This window comes from Cibotium barometz, chromosome 63 (genome assembly GCF_041138505.1).
Source record: "Cibotium barometz isolate CiBa-2024 chromosome 63, ASM4113850v1, whole genome shotgun sequence".
Lineage (NCBI taxonomy): Eukaryota > Viridiplantae > Streptophyta > Polypodiopsida > Cyatheales > Cibotiaceae > Cibotium > Cibotium barometz.
Window position 1 is genome coordinate 18150787 of NC_141108.1, and position 16687 is coordinate 18167473.

Here is a 16687-nt window from a genome sequence, read left to right on the forward strand (position 1 = left end):
ACTCCCTCATGACCATACGAGCATTGGTGCATCTTTGTCATCCCATGTTGCCCACTCACGACTTACCACTGTGCGCATTAGGCCATGGCGCACCCTCACGAGCCTCTCCACCACAATGAACATGTAGGCAAAGCGGGTTTTGGATGGCTTCAAGAGCTCTAGATCAGAATTGGCTCTATACATGCTTAGCACTTTTAGCCTTTTGGTGACAAAGTTCACCACACTAGAGGCTACAGAAAAACTGTTCCTCACCCAATCCAGCTTTCCCACATCTTCTATCATCAAATCAAGGCTATGTCCAACACAAGGTGTCCATACAATCTTGGGGAACTTTTCTTCAAGTATCCTTCCCATGGAAACACAATTTGACCCATTGTCTGTTATTACCTGCACAATGTTGTCTTCAATCTTCTAAGTTCTATGATCTATCTAACTTCAAGAGAAAGAATAAGAGTTATACCCCTCAAGAGACAACAATAATGTACAAGCATCGAGGGCTTCTCCAATCTGGTCCATGCACTCATAGAGGAGCCCAATGGTACTCCCCTCCATGTCCGTGAGTCGAAGGACACTATACATGGGATTGAGTGTCTTGACAAGTGCTTGCGCATCATTCCACAACTCCCTCATGACCATACGAGCAAATGAAACCGACTTTGGTGCATCTTTGTCATCCCATGTTGCCCACTCATGACATACCACTGTGCGCATTAGGCCATGGCGCACCCTCACGAGCCTCTCCACCACAATGAACATGTAGGCAAAGGGGTTTTGGACGGTTTCAAGAGCTCTAGATCAAAATTGGCTCTATACATGCTCAACACTTTTGGCCTTTTCATACTAGAGGCTACAGAAAAACTGTTCCTCACCCAATCCAGCTTTCCCACATCTTCTATCATCAAATCAAGGCTATGTCCAGCACAAGGTGTCCATACAATCTTGGGGAACTTTTCTTCAAGTATCCTTCCCATGGAAACACAATTCGACCCATTGTTTGTTATCACCTGCACAATGTTGTCTGGGCCAATCTCCTGTATAGCCTGAAGACGAACTCCCCTGTCACCATTGTCCCCGCCACAGAGGCATCAATGGCACGAATAAACATAGTTCCTTTGCATGAGGAGACCAAAATGTTATAAACACTCTTCTTCTTCACATCTGACCAGCCATCACACATCAAAGTACACCCATACTTTACCCAAGTAGCCTTAAGAGGCTCCATCTCTGTCTCAACTGCTAGCTTCTCTCTCTGAAGCTCTGTAGTACGCAAGGCCTCATATGAGGGACCATCCCACTCAACCTATGCGTGAGATTGCTCTAATTGTTGTCCTCCATCAAGGAGTCCACAAAATATTGAAGAACAGTGCACATTGCACAAAAAGCTTGGTTATCTCCCTTGTTGCCTCCTTCATGGCAGCCTTTTGAAACCCTGCCTTCACATGCCCTTTCTTCAACAAAGATAAAGTTGTTTTTGCTTGAGGTTGTGAGCTAGAGCTACCCCCAACAGTAAAAGTCCCATGATACTGACTTTGCATGTCACCTATTGTAGAATCTTGCTTTTCCACAGTCATGGCAAGCTCTCTTAAATGCTCAGGATCCACGATCTCCTTAATAGGAAGTCTTACTTCCTTAGCCTCCCAAGCCTTAAGGCTTTCATAAATGTGCCTTGGTACGGCCTTACAAGGTCCCACCCCATGGCCCTTTGTATGTGTGAAGTGTGTGCCTTCAACCGTGTTATGCAGTCGGGGGTGGGTGGGGGGGGGGGGAGATCGTCAAGGTGAACACGTCACAGCAGTTGGCCACAACAGTCGGCTTGAATGGATAGGTGATAGCAGTCGTCAGCCAACAGTTGTGAACAATAGGGCGGACAAGTCATAGCAGCAGGGACTCGCCCAGCAGTTGGGTGGAGTTGTGGACAACAGTCTTTAGTTGGCATAGGTAGCGGTAGTGAGAGTCAATAGGTACAGAATCACTCGAAAGTCGAAACGTGTGCGGCTGTGAAAGTACACGTCGGGCGAATCTGTGATGAGACGTTTTTTTTTTGGAAAACATGTTGGATAGATACAAAACGCGTTTCAAAGAATGAAACGTTGCTGAAATGTTTCATTCCGTTTCAAATGGTCTGAAACGGGTTTTGTTGCTACTATGCATTGACACACTGAGAGACATATGCTCTAATGATGCATCATAACTGCAAACAAGAAAAGTCCACTCATCTTGCACAAGATCTACCTGACGCATCATCTTTTATTGTAGGTGGCGAAGAAGAATTTACAACCATGCCGCTTTCCATTTGCAAGCTACCTTTTGCACTCATTTACATAGTGACCTGGCTTTTTGTAATAGTGACACTTGCTCTTTTTCTTGGTCTTGGTTGCATCATTCTTAGCCTTTTATGAAGGCTGTCCCAAATCAGTCCTTGGTTAAAAATTGTTTTTGGCTTTTCCTTTGCCCTTGCGTTGGGCAACAAAAGCTCCATCATTGCCATGCATGACGGAATATTTGTTCTTCCGATTCTGCTCCTCTTGTAACAACAAACCGACCAGCTCTTCAAACAAGATTGGTTCCGGGTTTCCCGACAAATAGAGTGAGCGATGTGTGGAAATTCAGGTAGGTCTTTGGTAGTGATGATAGTGTCCTGGAGACTAGCTTTTCAGGAATGACCTCATCAATGTTAAGCAATTGCTCCCAAAGATCTTGGATCTTCGTGAGATGATCAGCGATGTTGTTTCCATGGACACATTTTCCAACTCCCGTTTAAGAAAGGCAACTCTAGGCTTTGTGCATGGTCTCCAATACATCCCGAGCTCGTCATGAGGTCCTGCAAGACCTAATATACGGTGTAATTGATCGCTTTAATGACAAAGCAATCAAAGCCATCGCTTGGGCATCACGAGTATCCCATGTCTTATGTTGCTCCTATGTGGGAGGACAGGTGTTGCAGCTTGCTGAGCACCGCGGCCTAGTGTGTTAGGTGCTATGTCTGCAGGGCATACGTAGGTGCTATGTTCACAGGGCATACGTCATCACTTGATACATAACCCCATAAACCTTTGGCCAGAAGAAGGTTTCAGACCATGAAACTCCTTAGGGAGTAATTGTTGCCATCCAAATTGTCCTCTTTGGACAAAACCCTGAATACATCAGTTGCATTCTGAGCCATAATGGTGAAATCTCTCTGCTAAGAGATATGCAAACACTTGCAACAAAGTGTGCTGTAAAAAAACACTTGCAGAGCAAAATCCCAATGCACTGGAGTGCTATGCCAGGCAATCACAAGTTCCTAAGTAAACTTTTTGCCCCAAATACAAGGCTACAATAAGTGTTTGGAGTGCAAATCCTTCCACAAGCACATACACAAATATCCAAACAAGGCTTATAGAATGAAAACCCCCAAATTGCTGTGCACCCATATGCTGTACAATGTGCCAATTGCACATAAACGCGAAAAGCCCCAAATCTTTATCACCAATGGGCTCAATTTTATGACAATTGCACATAAATTACAAAAGTCGCAAAGTTATGTGTACCCTGTAGCTCTAATTGTGCTATTAAGTACAAATTTTAGAAAAGTCCGAAATTTTTATCGAGTGTGGTGTACTTCAATTTTGCACTGAAGCATATAATTCATAAAAGCCTCAAAAATAGAAATCCAAAAAATACCTATGTAATTGATCACCGAGTGTTTTGAGAAACTCTTTGTGGACCACCGTATCTTTGAAGTTTGTAGACTTCCTGTTAACGGGAAAGCTAGAATCCTCGTAGGTCACCTCATAGATGGATGAACTTCAGTGCAGAGGTGGCTTTCATTAGCTGCAGAACACCAATAGCAAAGGCTTGTGACTCGGGCTTCAGGAGAGCAGTAGGTTGGTAGTGTGAACACGAGCTGCCACTATGGGCAGGTGAGACGCAAGGCGAGTCTCCAAGCGCAAGGCCACGCCCAGATGCAAGGGCAAGGCAGGGCAGGTGCAAAGCTGGCCAAGAATTCGGCACTTGGTAAGCGGGAGGCCGGCGGCCTGTCTGGCCGAGCAGATGAGCTGGACTCTTGCCCCCCTTCCCCCTTTTGGGTGGCGTATCGGGGTGGCACTAGTGCGGGTGTTTCCCCCTAGTGGTGCCTCAGCCCCACGAGACAGACTTTGGGCAGCATCCATTCAAAGAAAACTCGAGCGAGGCAAGGTGACCTGGACGGGCACCGTTCTGCAGTGCGATGGATGGCCAGGCCACTCGAAGGGAAGCCCTCTGCTGCGCAATGGACGGCTGACAGTCAGAACCGAGCTGTTCGGCACCAGTGCTGATGTGGATGGATTGGAGTATACATGACCGTCGGGTCTTGCCTCTGAAGATGACTGGCAGACGTCGTGTGCTGGGGCAAAGAGCGGGTACGGCAGGCAGACATGCACAGGAGGCTTTGATACCATTGTTGGCCAGGGGAGCTAGGGTTACACATAGAAGCAAGCCAGTACACAATACACAGAGATGGTGATAGATAGAGATGCAAAGCTGTGATTGCATTGGAATGTGTGGAGCTGAGAAGTCAACCCACAATACAAATAAACATAAAATAGGTGGTTGTCCTTTCACACCAAGTGTGCTAGGGAGAAAAACCCAAAGGAAGAAAGTGCCCCAAGTTATGCCTTGTTCACATGTGGTACACCGTACTACAACCAAGTAATATGCCAATACCTATGATCACGCTCATTTGCTATTTGCTCTTGCATTGTGGGTTGTGTAGGTAAATTGGCCATTTTGTACAAACAGATAAATAAATAAAGAAAGTGTAACATATATTTAAATAAATCACATAAATTGACTTAGCTCAATACTCGCAAGATGGCTTGAATTCGTGCTGAAGCTGAACAAAAACTTTTTGTCAAAGGTCGAACTCGAGTCTTGCTTCACACAATAATTCGGATAGAGTCTGTGCGGGTATACGAGCTTGAGCATAGGTCAAATATGGTCCAAATTAAACCTTGCACTTTGCTCACTACTTAAAAACCTCAATTCTGGGTGCCAAAGCTAAAAGGAAGATTTTCTGGATTTATTTGGGCTTTTCTGGTATCTTCTAGCTATTTTTAGGTCTTTTTATGCTCAAAATAATCCAAAAATTGAGTTTCAGTTCCTGAAAAATTACTGAAAAACCATCAAAATTACTATAAATTCTGAAATTGGTGGCTGAACCTCTAAGTACCCACTAGAAATTTAGAGCATGCCAAAAACACCCCAAAAGCTTGAAATATGAGCTAATTTACCCCTTTTGATTTTTTTTCAAGCCTAAAAGATTGTTAAGCTTAATCACAATTAATCAACACATGAAACTACAAGAAAAATACTTAGCACTTATATGACAAACATTGGGTGCAAGCTTCCCCTCTCGCGTGTGTTGCCTATTCCCCACACATGGGTATTTTTAAGCATTGAATTGCTAAAATAGGCCAAACCCGGAAGGCTTTTAGTGAGCCCATGCTGCTGCCCCCGCCTCTGCCCTCTGCCTCGCTTCTGCTGCCCCTGCTGCCTCCTGTGCCCCCACCTCTGTCCCTGCCTCGCTTCTGCGGCCTCCACCTCGTCCTCTGTTACCGCCTCTGCCCCTCGTCTCCGCCTCTGCTGCCCCCGCTTCTGCTACCCCTCACCTCTGCCTTTGTTGCCCACCTTTGCCCCCGCCTCTGCTGCCCCTTGCCTTCGCCTCCTCCCCTACCCTTGTTTCTACCCCCCGCTGCATCCTCTGCCCATGTTGCTGCCCCTGCCTCCTCCTACCCCCGTGGCCTCCTGCCTACTCCTCCACCTCCCTCTCTGCCCTTTGCTTTTCCTTCAGCCTGTTTCTAATCGGATTCGGGTCGGCCGCCTACCTTTGATTGGCCTTATGGTTCCCGCCACAACCAATCCTTCCTCACCCCCACAAGCCGAGAGAAGCATCAATTTTTCGCAAGACGAGCTCACCTCTCTCCAACATGACATTGACATTGAGGTCCATACCACTCTTATCGTGAGGGTTTATGGCTCCCACCCTCTCTCTCACAGGCCCGTTAATGGCTTCTGGCAGCTATCCTATCAGAACTGATTGTGCACTTCCAGGATACACGTTTGCTTGGTCGAGGCTTCTTCTAGGTGGTCTTTCTTTCTTTGGAAGCTACTTCTCAGGTGTTGGTGGGCAGCCCCTTTGCTCTTGGCCCTAGGAAGATCTTCTTTCAGTACTAGGTGGGCTTGGATCCAGTGGTGGATGATCAGTGCCTAACCCCGGTCTCATTGCGGTTCCCTGCTCTTTCTCAGTCTTATTGGAAGCTGTTAGCTTCCATAGGGGCATCCTTTGGCCAGGTTTTAGAGGTCCCGGCCCTCCGGGGCTCTCCCGCCTTAGCTATCACTACTTCTGATGGTGTAACCCGGGTTTTTGTGCTTGTTCCTAATGCACCGATTTTTGTGCTTGTTCCTAATGCATCTATTACTAACAATCATATCATGCTTCGGAGGCACGATGGCTCTCATTTTCGTCAGAGGATGGAGATTGCATGCAAACCTGACTAGTGTCGTTGGTAGGGAAAATTGCTAGAGATTGTTCCAGATTGAGAGGCCACGCTAGGAGGCAGCATGGTCTTACCCAGCAAATGGCTCTTGCAGCAACTACCCAGACTCTAGTTGCCCCTATGCCCCAGCAGACCACACGGCGTTGGGTTGGGGCTAGAGATGGTAGGCGCCCTCGGACCCCCATACATGCTTCTTTACCCGCACCCTTAGAGGAACACCCCAACCCTTATGCAGCTCTTACCTCCCAGGATGTGGGTCCTTCTTTGGAGGATGAGGCTTTTCAGGCATAGGAATTGGATCCCTCGTGTAGGAGGATGTAGCATTCCAAATACATGATGATTTCACCCTCGAGGATGATGTTGCACAATCGCATTATCATGGTACCTCTCCAGTGCTGAGGACCAGACTTGGCTTTTCCTTGGAGTGGGAACGAGAGGCAAGATTTTCATCGTCAGTTTTTTCCCTCCCTTACCTATCCGAGACGTACCTCCGCCCCTAAAGAGGGTCCTTCGTCGACCACGAGATGTAGTCGTTCCTACTTTGAGTCCTCATGAGGATTGTCTCTTGGAACATTTAGGGTCTTAGGGGTTTTTTTCCACGTCGGCAGAACTAGATTGTCAAAACTCAACTTCACAGTGCAGTTACAGGTGGACCTATGGATGTATTGCTCTTGCAAGAGCATAAATTGGATGCTAGCCTATGTTGGAGATCAGGCAAGCTTCTTTGGGGGCACACCTTTTGGTCACCAGCCATTGGTTTCAAAGGTGGTGTTTGTATTTCTGTTTGAGCTGTGGTTTTGCCTTGCATCATTGGACATGGTGTCATTTTACTTGTGAGAGCGCAGTGGATCCTTCTTATGCAGGGTGTTACACACATTCGTATTCTTAACCTCTATGTCCCTAACCATAGAGGTGAGAGGATTTCCTTTTGGAAATCTCTGACTACGTTGATGCCTCATGCTGACCATTGGATTATTGGCAGAGATTTTAACATGGTTGAGATGCCAATGGATAAAATAGACGGGCATGAGGGCTTGGTGCATCCTCTCGAGAGAGCATCTTGGGAGAGGTTTATACTCTCCATTCATGGCAGAGATTGTTGGCATGAGGATGACATTCCAAGGAGACCATCCACTCTTCTTTATTCATGGTCTAACAGGAGAAGAGATGCAGGATGTATTTATGCACGGTTAGACCGATTTTATGTGGATGATTAGGTGCTTGATAGAGGGGTCCATACTTTTATTGTTGGAGGCACTCCAAAATCGAATCATTGTCTAGTGGTTTTATGCATTAGAGATTCGAGTCTCCGTGGATCAACACCTCATGTACACATCCCTAATCATTTGTTCTCAGATGTAGAGCTTACACATCGGATGCTTGATATTTGGAGATTTCATGATTTCTCACGGGCCTCACAAAGCGTGGCCTGTACTCTTTGTGATATCAGTGACTTTTATCACGTGTGCCCTTTCTAAGAGGCAGGAAGTCTTGGACTTAGAAAGGGCTATTAGACGTAGATTGGGTGCCTTATAGAGAGAGCAATGAGAAACATCCTCATGCTCACTAGGTTGCAGACTCTTATGTAGTGTTAGGGCAGAGCTTCATCACTCTCTTGAGCAACATGCAGAGTACCGCTACCATGCTCAGGAATCCTTTTGGACCCAGATGGGTGGCAGATGCAACAAACGCTTCTTTGCTACTCATGGCCTATCTCACGCCAGAGATAGTGACAGGCAGCTATAGGATTCATATGGCATTCTTCATTCAGATCCTCTTATGGTTAGACAAATTGCCGTTGATTTCTATCGCCAGCTTCTTAGTGATGAGCCTCATTCTGATTTGAGACACAGGGCACAAAGGAAGGTTTGGAATGCGTTGCCACATTTGATTACTGAGGAGATGTGTGCCGTTCTGGATGCCCCTTTTTCTATGTAGGAGTTCAGTCATGCTCGTCATGTCTTACCCCATGGTAAGTGTCCAGGGGAGGACGGTCTCTTCCCTGTTTTTTTCATTACTTTTTGGGATGAGATTGGAATAGAGATCACATCGGCTCTCCTGAAGATGTGGGACACAGGTTCTATGCCTTCTTCTCTCACTGATGGGCTTCTCTTCCTTATCCCTAAGAGTGGGGATAAGACCTTGATTAAACAGTGGAGACCTATCACCTTACATATATGATACTTGCGAAGGCAGTGAGCATTAGATTGCAGCCAATTTTGCAAGATGTCATTCATGATACTCAAAATTGATTCTTACACGGGAGGAGCATCTTTAATAACATTTTCACGTTTTGGGAGGCCGTAGAATGGGCCAAAGCAAGTAATCAGCCTTAATCAATCTTTAGCCATTGTGCTTTTGGATTTTGAGAAGGCTTATGATGTAGTAGACAGGGACTTCCTTGAGGGTACTCTTAGCCATATGGGTTTCTCTCAGAGATAGATCAGGGGAGTTTCATGCATGTATCATGATGCCCACAGTGGTGTGCTCGCTTGTGGTGATAGAGGAGAGAGGTTTTCGCTTAGTGCGGCATGGATGCCCTTTAGTCCCATTATTATATATCATAGTCGCAAAGGCCATGAGCATCTTCTTCCATTCCACTGCTGGTATTTCTCGATTGAGGTTGCCTCTTCGTAGTTAGGAGGAGCTAGTTGACTCTGAGTTAGCTGATGACATCCATGTTCTTGAAGGCGTCAAACACATGTTTATGTTCCTTCCGGTGGGCAATAGGGGGGCTTCATTAATTGGCACAAATATGTTGGTTTTTGGAGGAGCTTGGTTTTACTTGGATCAGCAAAGGATGCAATGCTACATACTTGGGATGCCAAGTTGGGGTTGATATTTCTCCTACACAGCAATTTGCTCCGGTACTTATGAGTATTCGGATGAAGCTTCTTCATTGGAGTTCTAGGAGACTCGATTTAGTCTCCAGAGAGCATTGGTGGCGAATCAGGTATGGCTTGCCTCGGCTTATTTTATTGCCTGTTGTTGGTGCTTTTCTCGTGCATGCATTGGTCAGTTGTGGAGGTTGATCCGTAATTTTCTTTGGTCGGGTTTGGATTTCACCACAGACACACGTGCCAAGGTAACTTGGCTTACAATTATTCAGCCCAGATGAGAGGGGGGGCTGAATATTATCAATCCGGATGTTCAGTGCAGGGTATTGCTTTGCAAACTTGTGGTTAGAGGTTTCCTACCAGGCACTGAGCCTTGGAAGTATTTTTTCTTATCTCAAATTTCTGGATGTACATCCCGTGTTGGGAGAGATTGGCTACCCACCACAGTTGTTCACTGAGGAGGCAGATATTAGGGCACCATCTTTCCCTCTTATTGTGGCCATTGTCACAGCATGGAGAAGCATGAGATCTTTCTTGCCACAGAGGCTTCCTAGGTCTTTTGATGAGGGTGACTTGACAACCTATTATGTGGAACGAGTTCATTAGGGATGAGGCCGGTTGGCCACTTGGTGCATCTCGTTACATGCAGTGACCAAGATGGGAGAGATGTGCATGTACAGTTCTTTCTTGGAAGACCTTCAAGAGTCTTCCGGTGGATTGGAGAGCTGCCATTTAACATCTTAGGGGCTCTCGCAGACGTATTGATCAGATTGATGTAGCTATACTGCATGAGTGGCTCTCCGGGATCTTTCATGGAGATTATCATCCGAGGTAGCTGGGAGTTCTTCTAGGGTAGGCGTACCTTTGCAGGTCATTGCTCTCCCGAGCTGGGAGGCTACAGATTGCATCATCTATTTTATCATGCCTGGATGGAGATTGAGGAGATGTAGCATGGAGGGGATCATCCTAGACACCAGGCTTAGTCCAGTGAGGATTGTTGGTCATTCGGGGAAGCACTGGTTCATTGATACTTCTCCTTAGATAGTGACTCATGGCTCTTGGTGTGTGTGGTTGTATGGTGGGAGGCCTATCAGATATGTTCAGTGGGACCTAAGTGAGTGGGAGTGGATTGATGCCTCCGAATCGTGATCCATTGAAAAGCCTTCCCTTTTTCAGTTTCATGGTCTGGAATGTCAGGCTTCTCATCACTCGATAGATGCATAGGATCTCTACTCTCGGGCCTCATTGGGAGAGTTATGACATCACTCTAGTTATACAACGCAGATATTGACATAGGCTTTGGCATTCATACAGAAGAGGCCAAATCTCCCATTTCTTTTGGTTATTTTTACATGGTGGTCTCCCCACCAATCAGTGGAGATAGGTTTTCGATGTAGCACCTACTTGCCTAAGATGTGCGTCAAATTTTGAAATTGTATAGCATTGTTTATGGGGATGCAGCACTGCACAACGTATTTTAGGGTTCTATAGCCCAAATTATGGGCAAATTGAGTGGCTATGCCATGTGGGCAGTTGCTTGGCTTTCCTAGTCTGGTCCGCAGCTTTTCTACGAGGGCAGTGATTTAGACCCTGCTATTTTCATTTGTAGAGGTATTGCCTAGCATGGTTTGTTGCAGGATGTCCCTCACTCACATTATACACCCCCCAAACAGAGAATTGACACTAGTTGGGAGATTGTTGCAAGTATTTCTTTTTTCATACTTAATAGAAGTCTCTTTTTTGAAAAGGAAAAAAAAAGGCCATACTTAATAGAAGTCTATTCTATTCAAGCTTATAGCCATGATTGTTGTACGTCTTTTTTCATACTTAATAGAAGTCTCTTTTCCGAAAAGAAAAAAAAAAGACCATAGCTTTCAAAAATACAAAGGTTGTGCTTTTTCTTGCACGACGCTTTCTCTTTATCCAAAATAGAGAGCTCTTAAATATTAGATCACCTGTGGCTAGGGGAAAGCTTTTAAGCTTTACAAAATAAATATTTGCAAGTCTATACTTGAAGTCTAAGCTTGTAGAAATAAATAAATCGATGTGCACAAGTTAGTACATAAATACAAAGCTTGTCCAAAATAATGAAAGCCTTCCAAAAATAATAATTTATGCGCTTTCGTCTCAATCTTCCAAGTTAGTACTCTAGGAATCACTCTACCATACAAACCAAGTGCAACAAACATAGGAAGCCGCAAGTATACGTCAATGTGCACCAAATGTATTAATATTTAAAATGGCATTACCCACAATATTAACATAATTTGGCATGACACAAAGACAATCAAGGCGTCCCCGAATTATCTAAGAGGGTAGAATAATATTTTTAAGAGGGCTTGAAATACATTCTCATAACAAATAATCTGGGAGTATCACTTGATTTGATAAGGATCTCAACTCAAAGTTCTTATATACAAAGAACTAGTTGAGACCCTTTGATCCTACTAACAGATTGCCACCTGCACTTGCTATGTACAACAGAAAGGGCTGGAAACGATCCACATAGCTGAACGCTTGAGTGCCATGCAACCCTCTGTTCATTTAGATTGCAAACTTGAACCGCAGGTGCAAGAGATCATCTATAACCTTCAAGAGGCCCTTTGTCTAGCATGATCAATTTGTTTTTCTCATAGTTCTTTTTTTGTGTTTTCAGAAGAACCAAAGCACTTTTGCTCCAGAGATCAACAAAAACACAGACTCCATCATCGCATCATCAAGGCAGTTTGGAGGTTGTTCAGTTGGTTTTCTAGATAGGCAGAAGCAGTACATGCAGACTGTGGAAGAAAAGAAGGTGAGATTGATGTGTAACTTGCTATTGTATTTGCATTGTAAAGATGCTCGATCAGGCAGATAACCTGCATGCATAGAGCACTGTTGTGAGTGATGTGGTAAGCATTTGTAATGCAGAGGTCTAGCTAATTGGAAAAACTCAACAGAAAATCTTCAACAAAGTGTGACTTTTCTTGATTCTCACATTAAAAGGTACGCATTCTGGTTGAAGCAAAGGTTTTGAACCTTGTTTTTGAAAACTGTGATAAAATTGCAGAAGTCAAAGGAGCATGGGACACCTCTTGATCTGACCTTTCGTCCAGATATTGGTAACTCTGCACTGATCTTGAAGCAGTCTCATGGTCAGGATGTATTGCAAGAGACACCTGTTGAAAGATTTGAAAGGCTTGCATACAAAGACAAAGAGCAGCTCTGGCATGCACGGGAGAAAGTTTCTGTAAGTGCAGTCCTCCGTGTTGTTCAAAGTTAACATTATTCAATTTTACTGTTAGGAGTGCTGAAAAGGCATGGGACATTGAAGGCAATAGGATAAGTAAAAGCTGTGTCATTTGTTTCTTTTGCTTTCTTTCTATAGTTATGCCTCTTGTGGGTAAAGCATGCCTCTCTCTTTTCATGCTCTGTAGCCATTGGTCTTAGGGCAGCATGATTTATTTTTTTCCAACAACAATCCGTTTATTAGTGAAATCAAATGCTACCGGATAAAACTAGCAAGAACCTTAGGGCAGTATGGTTGTTGTGTTGCCTAATGTCTCGATATACTGGCAGGGTTGGCACAAAATTAGCATTTATTTCAAGATTCGTAGTTTGTATACATTGCATGCTTTGAGAAAAAAGAAAGGAAGATTCATCGTCATTCAAGGTTATCAACTTGCTAACTAGCCTATTAGAATGTGCGCATCTTACTTGAGCAAACAACATTGTGATATTATGAAAGGTGTCAAGGGGCATTTTGATTCCTATGATCTCCAATTGCTAGAAAATGTTGATGGAAAAAGAGCTCAGCATCCCCATCATGATCAGCAACAATGGCTTTCGAGCTTTTTCTATGATGATTAATGAGGGGTCATCCTTGCAGCAAAAAGATTTTGTGTTTTATGTTTGTGTTATGGGGTGTTTAGCTTGGGCTTAGCTAACATCTATGTGACTTGTCTATCACTTGTTCGATATGTTGGATATCAATGCTCCACCCTCATATTGTATTGTCCAAGCACCAACTAGCTCATATTTGTACGGTCCCCATTATGAGGAGTAGCCATGGTTGAGTAGCTCGGGAGCCCAGCATCCCTGTGTTCACACAAGAAAGCGGCCTAGGAGGCCAGATAGTTTAGAGACGGCTTGGATTAGATTTGGCACCTTGCCAAATGGGCTACATGCTACACTAGACCATTATCTCGTAAAGGTCCACACAAGGAATAGGTAGAATTTACTCTTGGACACCCTGTTCTAACATTGTGGGGCCCAAATGGATCCTAAGATGAGCTCGGATGGCGCTTTCAGGCGCCACGACATCCCTCTGGCGGTTCTAGGATCAGACACTGGTCTAGCTCTCATTTCCTCAATTGGATGCCATGGGTATCTCCAATGACTTTACTTTGCTGCTTTATAAAGCATGGGTCTGACATGAGTCTTTGCTCTACCCTTTGTTGTACCCTCCCTCTGCTCCCTCTCCCCATCAGAGGTCTTTAGTGGTGGCTCACTTCAGAGGGTCCGGATCATCGGCTTCCATGAGCACCGCTAGCACATCGACCCCCCTCCATCACAAATAGCCTGAGATAGGTCCAAGAGAACCTGAGTATGGGAGAGCCGACCCTTTATGCTGATCCAGTGGGACCCGATCTGCTGCCATGGAATCTCATGCATGTGTATTTGTCGGCCTAGCCTTGTGGAGTAGTGAAAAAGGGGGTGGTGGGGTTCTCAAGACTAAAGAAAGAAGAGTGCGGCGGAATCACACATACAACACACACACACGAGTCCTAAACTCTACTGCTTTGCATTATGTACAAGAAAGAAGTAATACAAGTGAAATTCAAGTATAAGATGTGTCTAAAGATGAAGACGTCAAATCACAGCACTATGATCTATTGTTCACTCCTGGCTAGCACTTCACCTATAGAGAAATGCTCTGTGAAGTACAATGCTGAGGAAAGCAGATGAATAGGACGATTTGGCTACCCACGTATATATATGCACCAATGCTCCTAGTCGGCCAGTTATAAAGTTGTTGGCTAGCTATACTGGACAGTCACGCCGTCAATACCACTTCACCACAGCCATGTCATCACTGCCACATGGCAGTGCCATGGGTCACCTGCGCTGTTCAACTCTACCTATCGGCTACTATCTGATATCTGGCTTTGCTTTGCATACTCGTAGGTATGTCACAGTCGTAGCGACATCGCCTTTGGGATTTGCCCCAAAACGCAATAGGTATGGCAGATGATTCTTTGATTGTTCACCACCTCTTGGGCTGCCTCTCGCATCATCACCTGGGGGCAATCGCCTTGGTGACAGAGTCAAGGCTTGAGGAGACAGCTGATGGCTAGGCCCTCAAGCTCACACCTCACAGGATAGAGTCTTTCCCCACCCCCGACTCTCCAACAGAGACGTGGTCCCCTGTGGCACTTGTCAGAGATTGGGGATTGTTAGCAGCATAGCGGCATGGCGGGCACGATGCAGCGAGACCATTAAGGGCACTCTCACACACACCCTCCCCACCTCTCTAGTGGAGTCCTTCCATGCGATATGGACATATATCACTCATACCCTCCACGGCAAGTGGGGGAAGTTGGCCACCACGGGGGAAGTTACAGGGAGGTTTGGACCGTATGTGGAAACATTGAGAGGCCTTCCTACGCATATGGCAACAGGGTCCCTTCCTCTTCGACAGTGCCAAAGACCCCACTTGGCACTTAAGGCCCACCGGTTTGGCTTCCCCCCCCTCCTCTTCCCCCTTATATGAGGTAGTTCCGTCTGAGAGCGGCCAGCCATGGAGGAGACTATCCTCCCTGGTGTTAGAGGTTATGTGTTTGTATTTCAGCCTGCTGGCTGGTTTTTCATATAACTAATAGAAGGATCTCTTTTCAAAAAAAAAAAAGGTTTACTCCCTAGCTTCCCCATCTTCTAGCATACGTGCTCTGTTTTAGGATTTCCATACTAGCCATCGAAGCTCCCTTCATAGGAGCACACGGGTGTGGGGCTTTGCCATCTATTGTATCACTTCAGTAATACAATATTCTTCTCTATCTCTGTGATTGTGCAATTTTCTCTTTGCACCGCACATTGTATCCTCGTACATGGTATCAGACCTCCACAAAACTCATTGGTGTTTGTGTTCACTCCCCACCAATGAGGGATGCGGATGGCAACCCTGTACCACTTGCTGCCTACCTTGTCCAAGCTTGGAGACAAAGGGATGGAGATGCTCTCTACGCCATCGCGACTATCGTGGAAGATAGCGTGATGACCATGGTCAGCATATCTTTACAGCCGTAGAAGCATGGGCTTTGTTGCAGAGTCAATACGAGGAGACGATGAATCCCTCAAGGATTCAAAATCTCGAAAATTAGCTTCAACAAAAGAAGCTGAATGAAGGTGAATGAAGTGAAGTGGTGGTGTGTAGATGACTAGAATGCTCGTACAAAAATAAACAAAGGAAAATAATATTGGTCGATTCAAATGAGAGGGGAAACCTATTTTATACATTTTCATGGCACCATGTCCCTTTTACAATCCCAAAGGCATATGGGATAACTCACACATCCTTGTCCTACTTTCACATGTGAACAAAACAAATAATAATCCAAATGCCAACTCCATGCAACAGCCATTGACCCTGCTACTATAGATATCACCGGTTATAAGACTTCACCATCCTGGTGAAGAAATTGGAAGCAAATACATAGCTCCCACATGTTTATTTCCACCTTGGTATTCACTAACCCAATTACAAAGATAACCATTATCAGTCATATACGCATGAGAAGGGTGGAGACATACTTGAGTACTCATGTTACCAAGTCATCTTCTCCCTAATGCACCAAGGGCGGGTCTAACCCTCCACCCCCTTGGTTCCTAACGTAGTGCACCACACACTCAATGGCTTCTCCAACTACCTACAAAACATCAACCAGGACTAATCCCTCAAGTGATGAATTTCTATCTCTATCATGGGCATAGGGGGGGGGGTGGGGGTGCGGGGGGCATGGTGCTGTGGTCACTCAAAAAAAGTTAGCATGTGAGTTCAACATAAGGGTTTTTTTCCTCTTGTGGTGTTACATAAAATTTACATACATCCGGGGATTTTTAATTGAAATGGTGAAAACTTTGGTACATAAGGATTGTAAAAACTGTTACAAAAGTGTGCTTTTGAAATTTAAAAATCCATAAGTAAGGGGTTTTTTAAATACCCCTTGAATGCATGCGCTACATAGGGGGTTGATAGAGTGGTGAACAATGAAATCTTGCTTGAGTGTGCCTTTTGAACACTAAACTCAAGCTGTTGAGCTTTATGAGTGATGTGTGTGCGGAGACCAAGTGTGAATC

The 16687-nt window shown here is 45.1% G+C and overlaps 1 protein-coding gene across 10 annotated transcripts in view; it reads left to right on the forward strand.

Annotated features, from left to right (window-relative positions):
* Positions 1-16687, forward strand: part of LOC147603789 (uncharacterized) — a 152219-nt gene that overhangs the window by 106582 nt on the left and 28950 nt on the right. For 9 of the 10 annotated variants that reach the window (XM_086796067.1, XM_086796070.1, XM_086796071.1 and 6 more), the window contains 3 exons: positions 11837-11920; positions 12009-12146; positions 12402-12581. In XM_086796067.1, the coding sequence (XP_086652193.1) occupies positions 11837-11920; positions 12009-12146; positions 12402-12581 (402 nt within the window). The remainder of the gene's footprint in view (positions 1-11836; positions 11921-12008; positions 12147-12401; positions 12582-16687) is intronic. The other variant, XM_086796069.1, reaches the window with a different exon arrangement.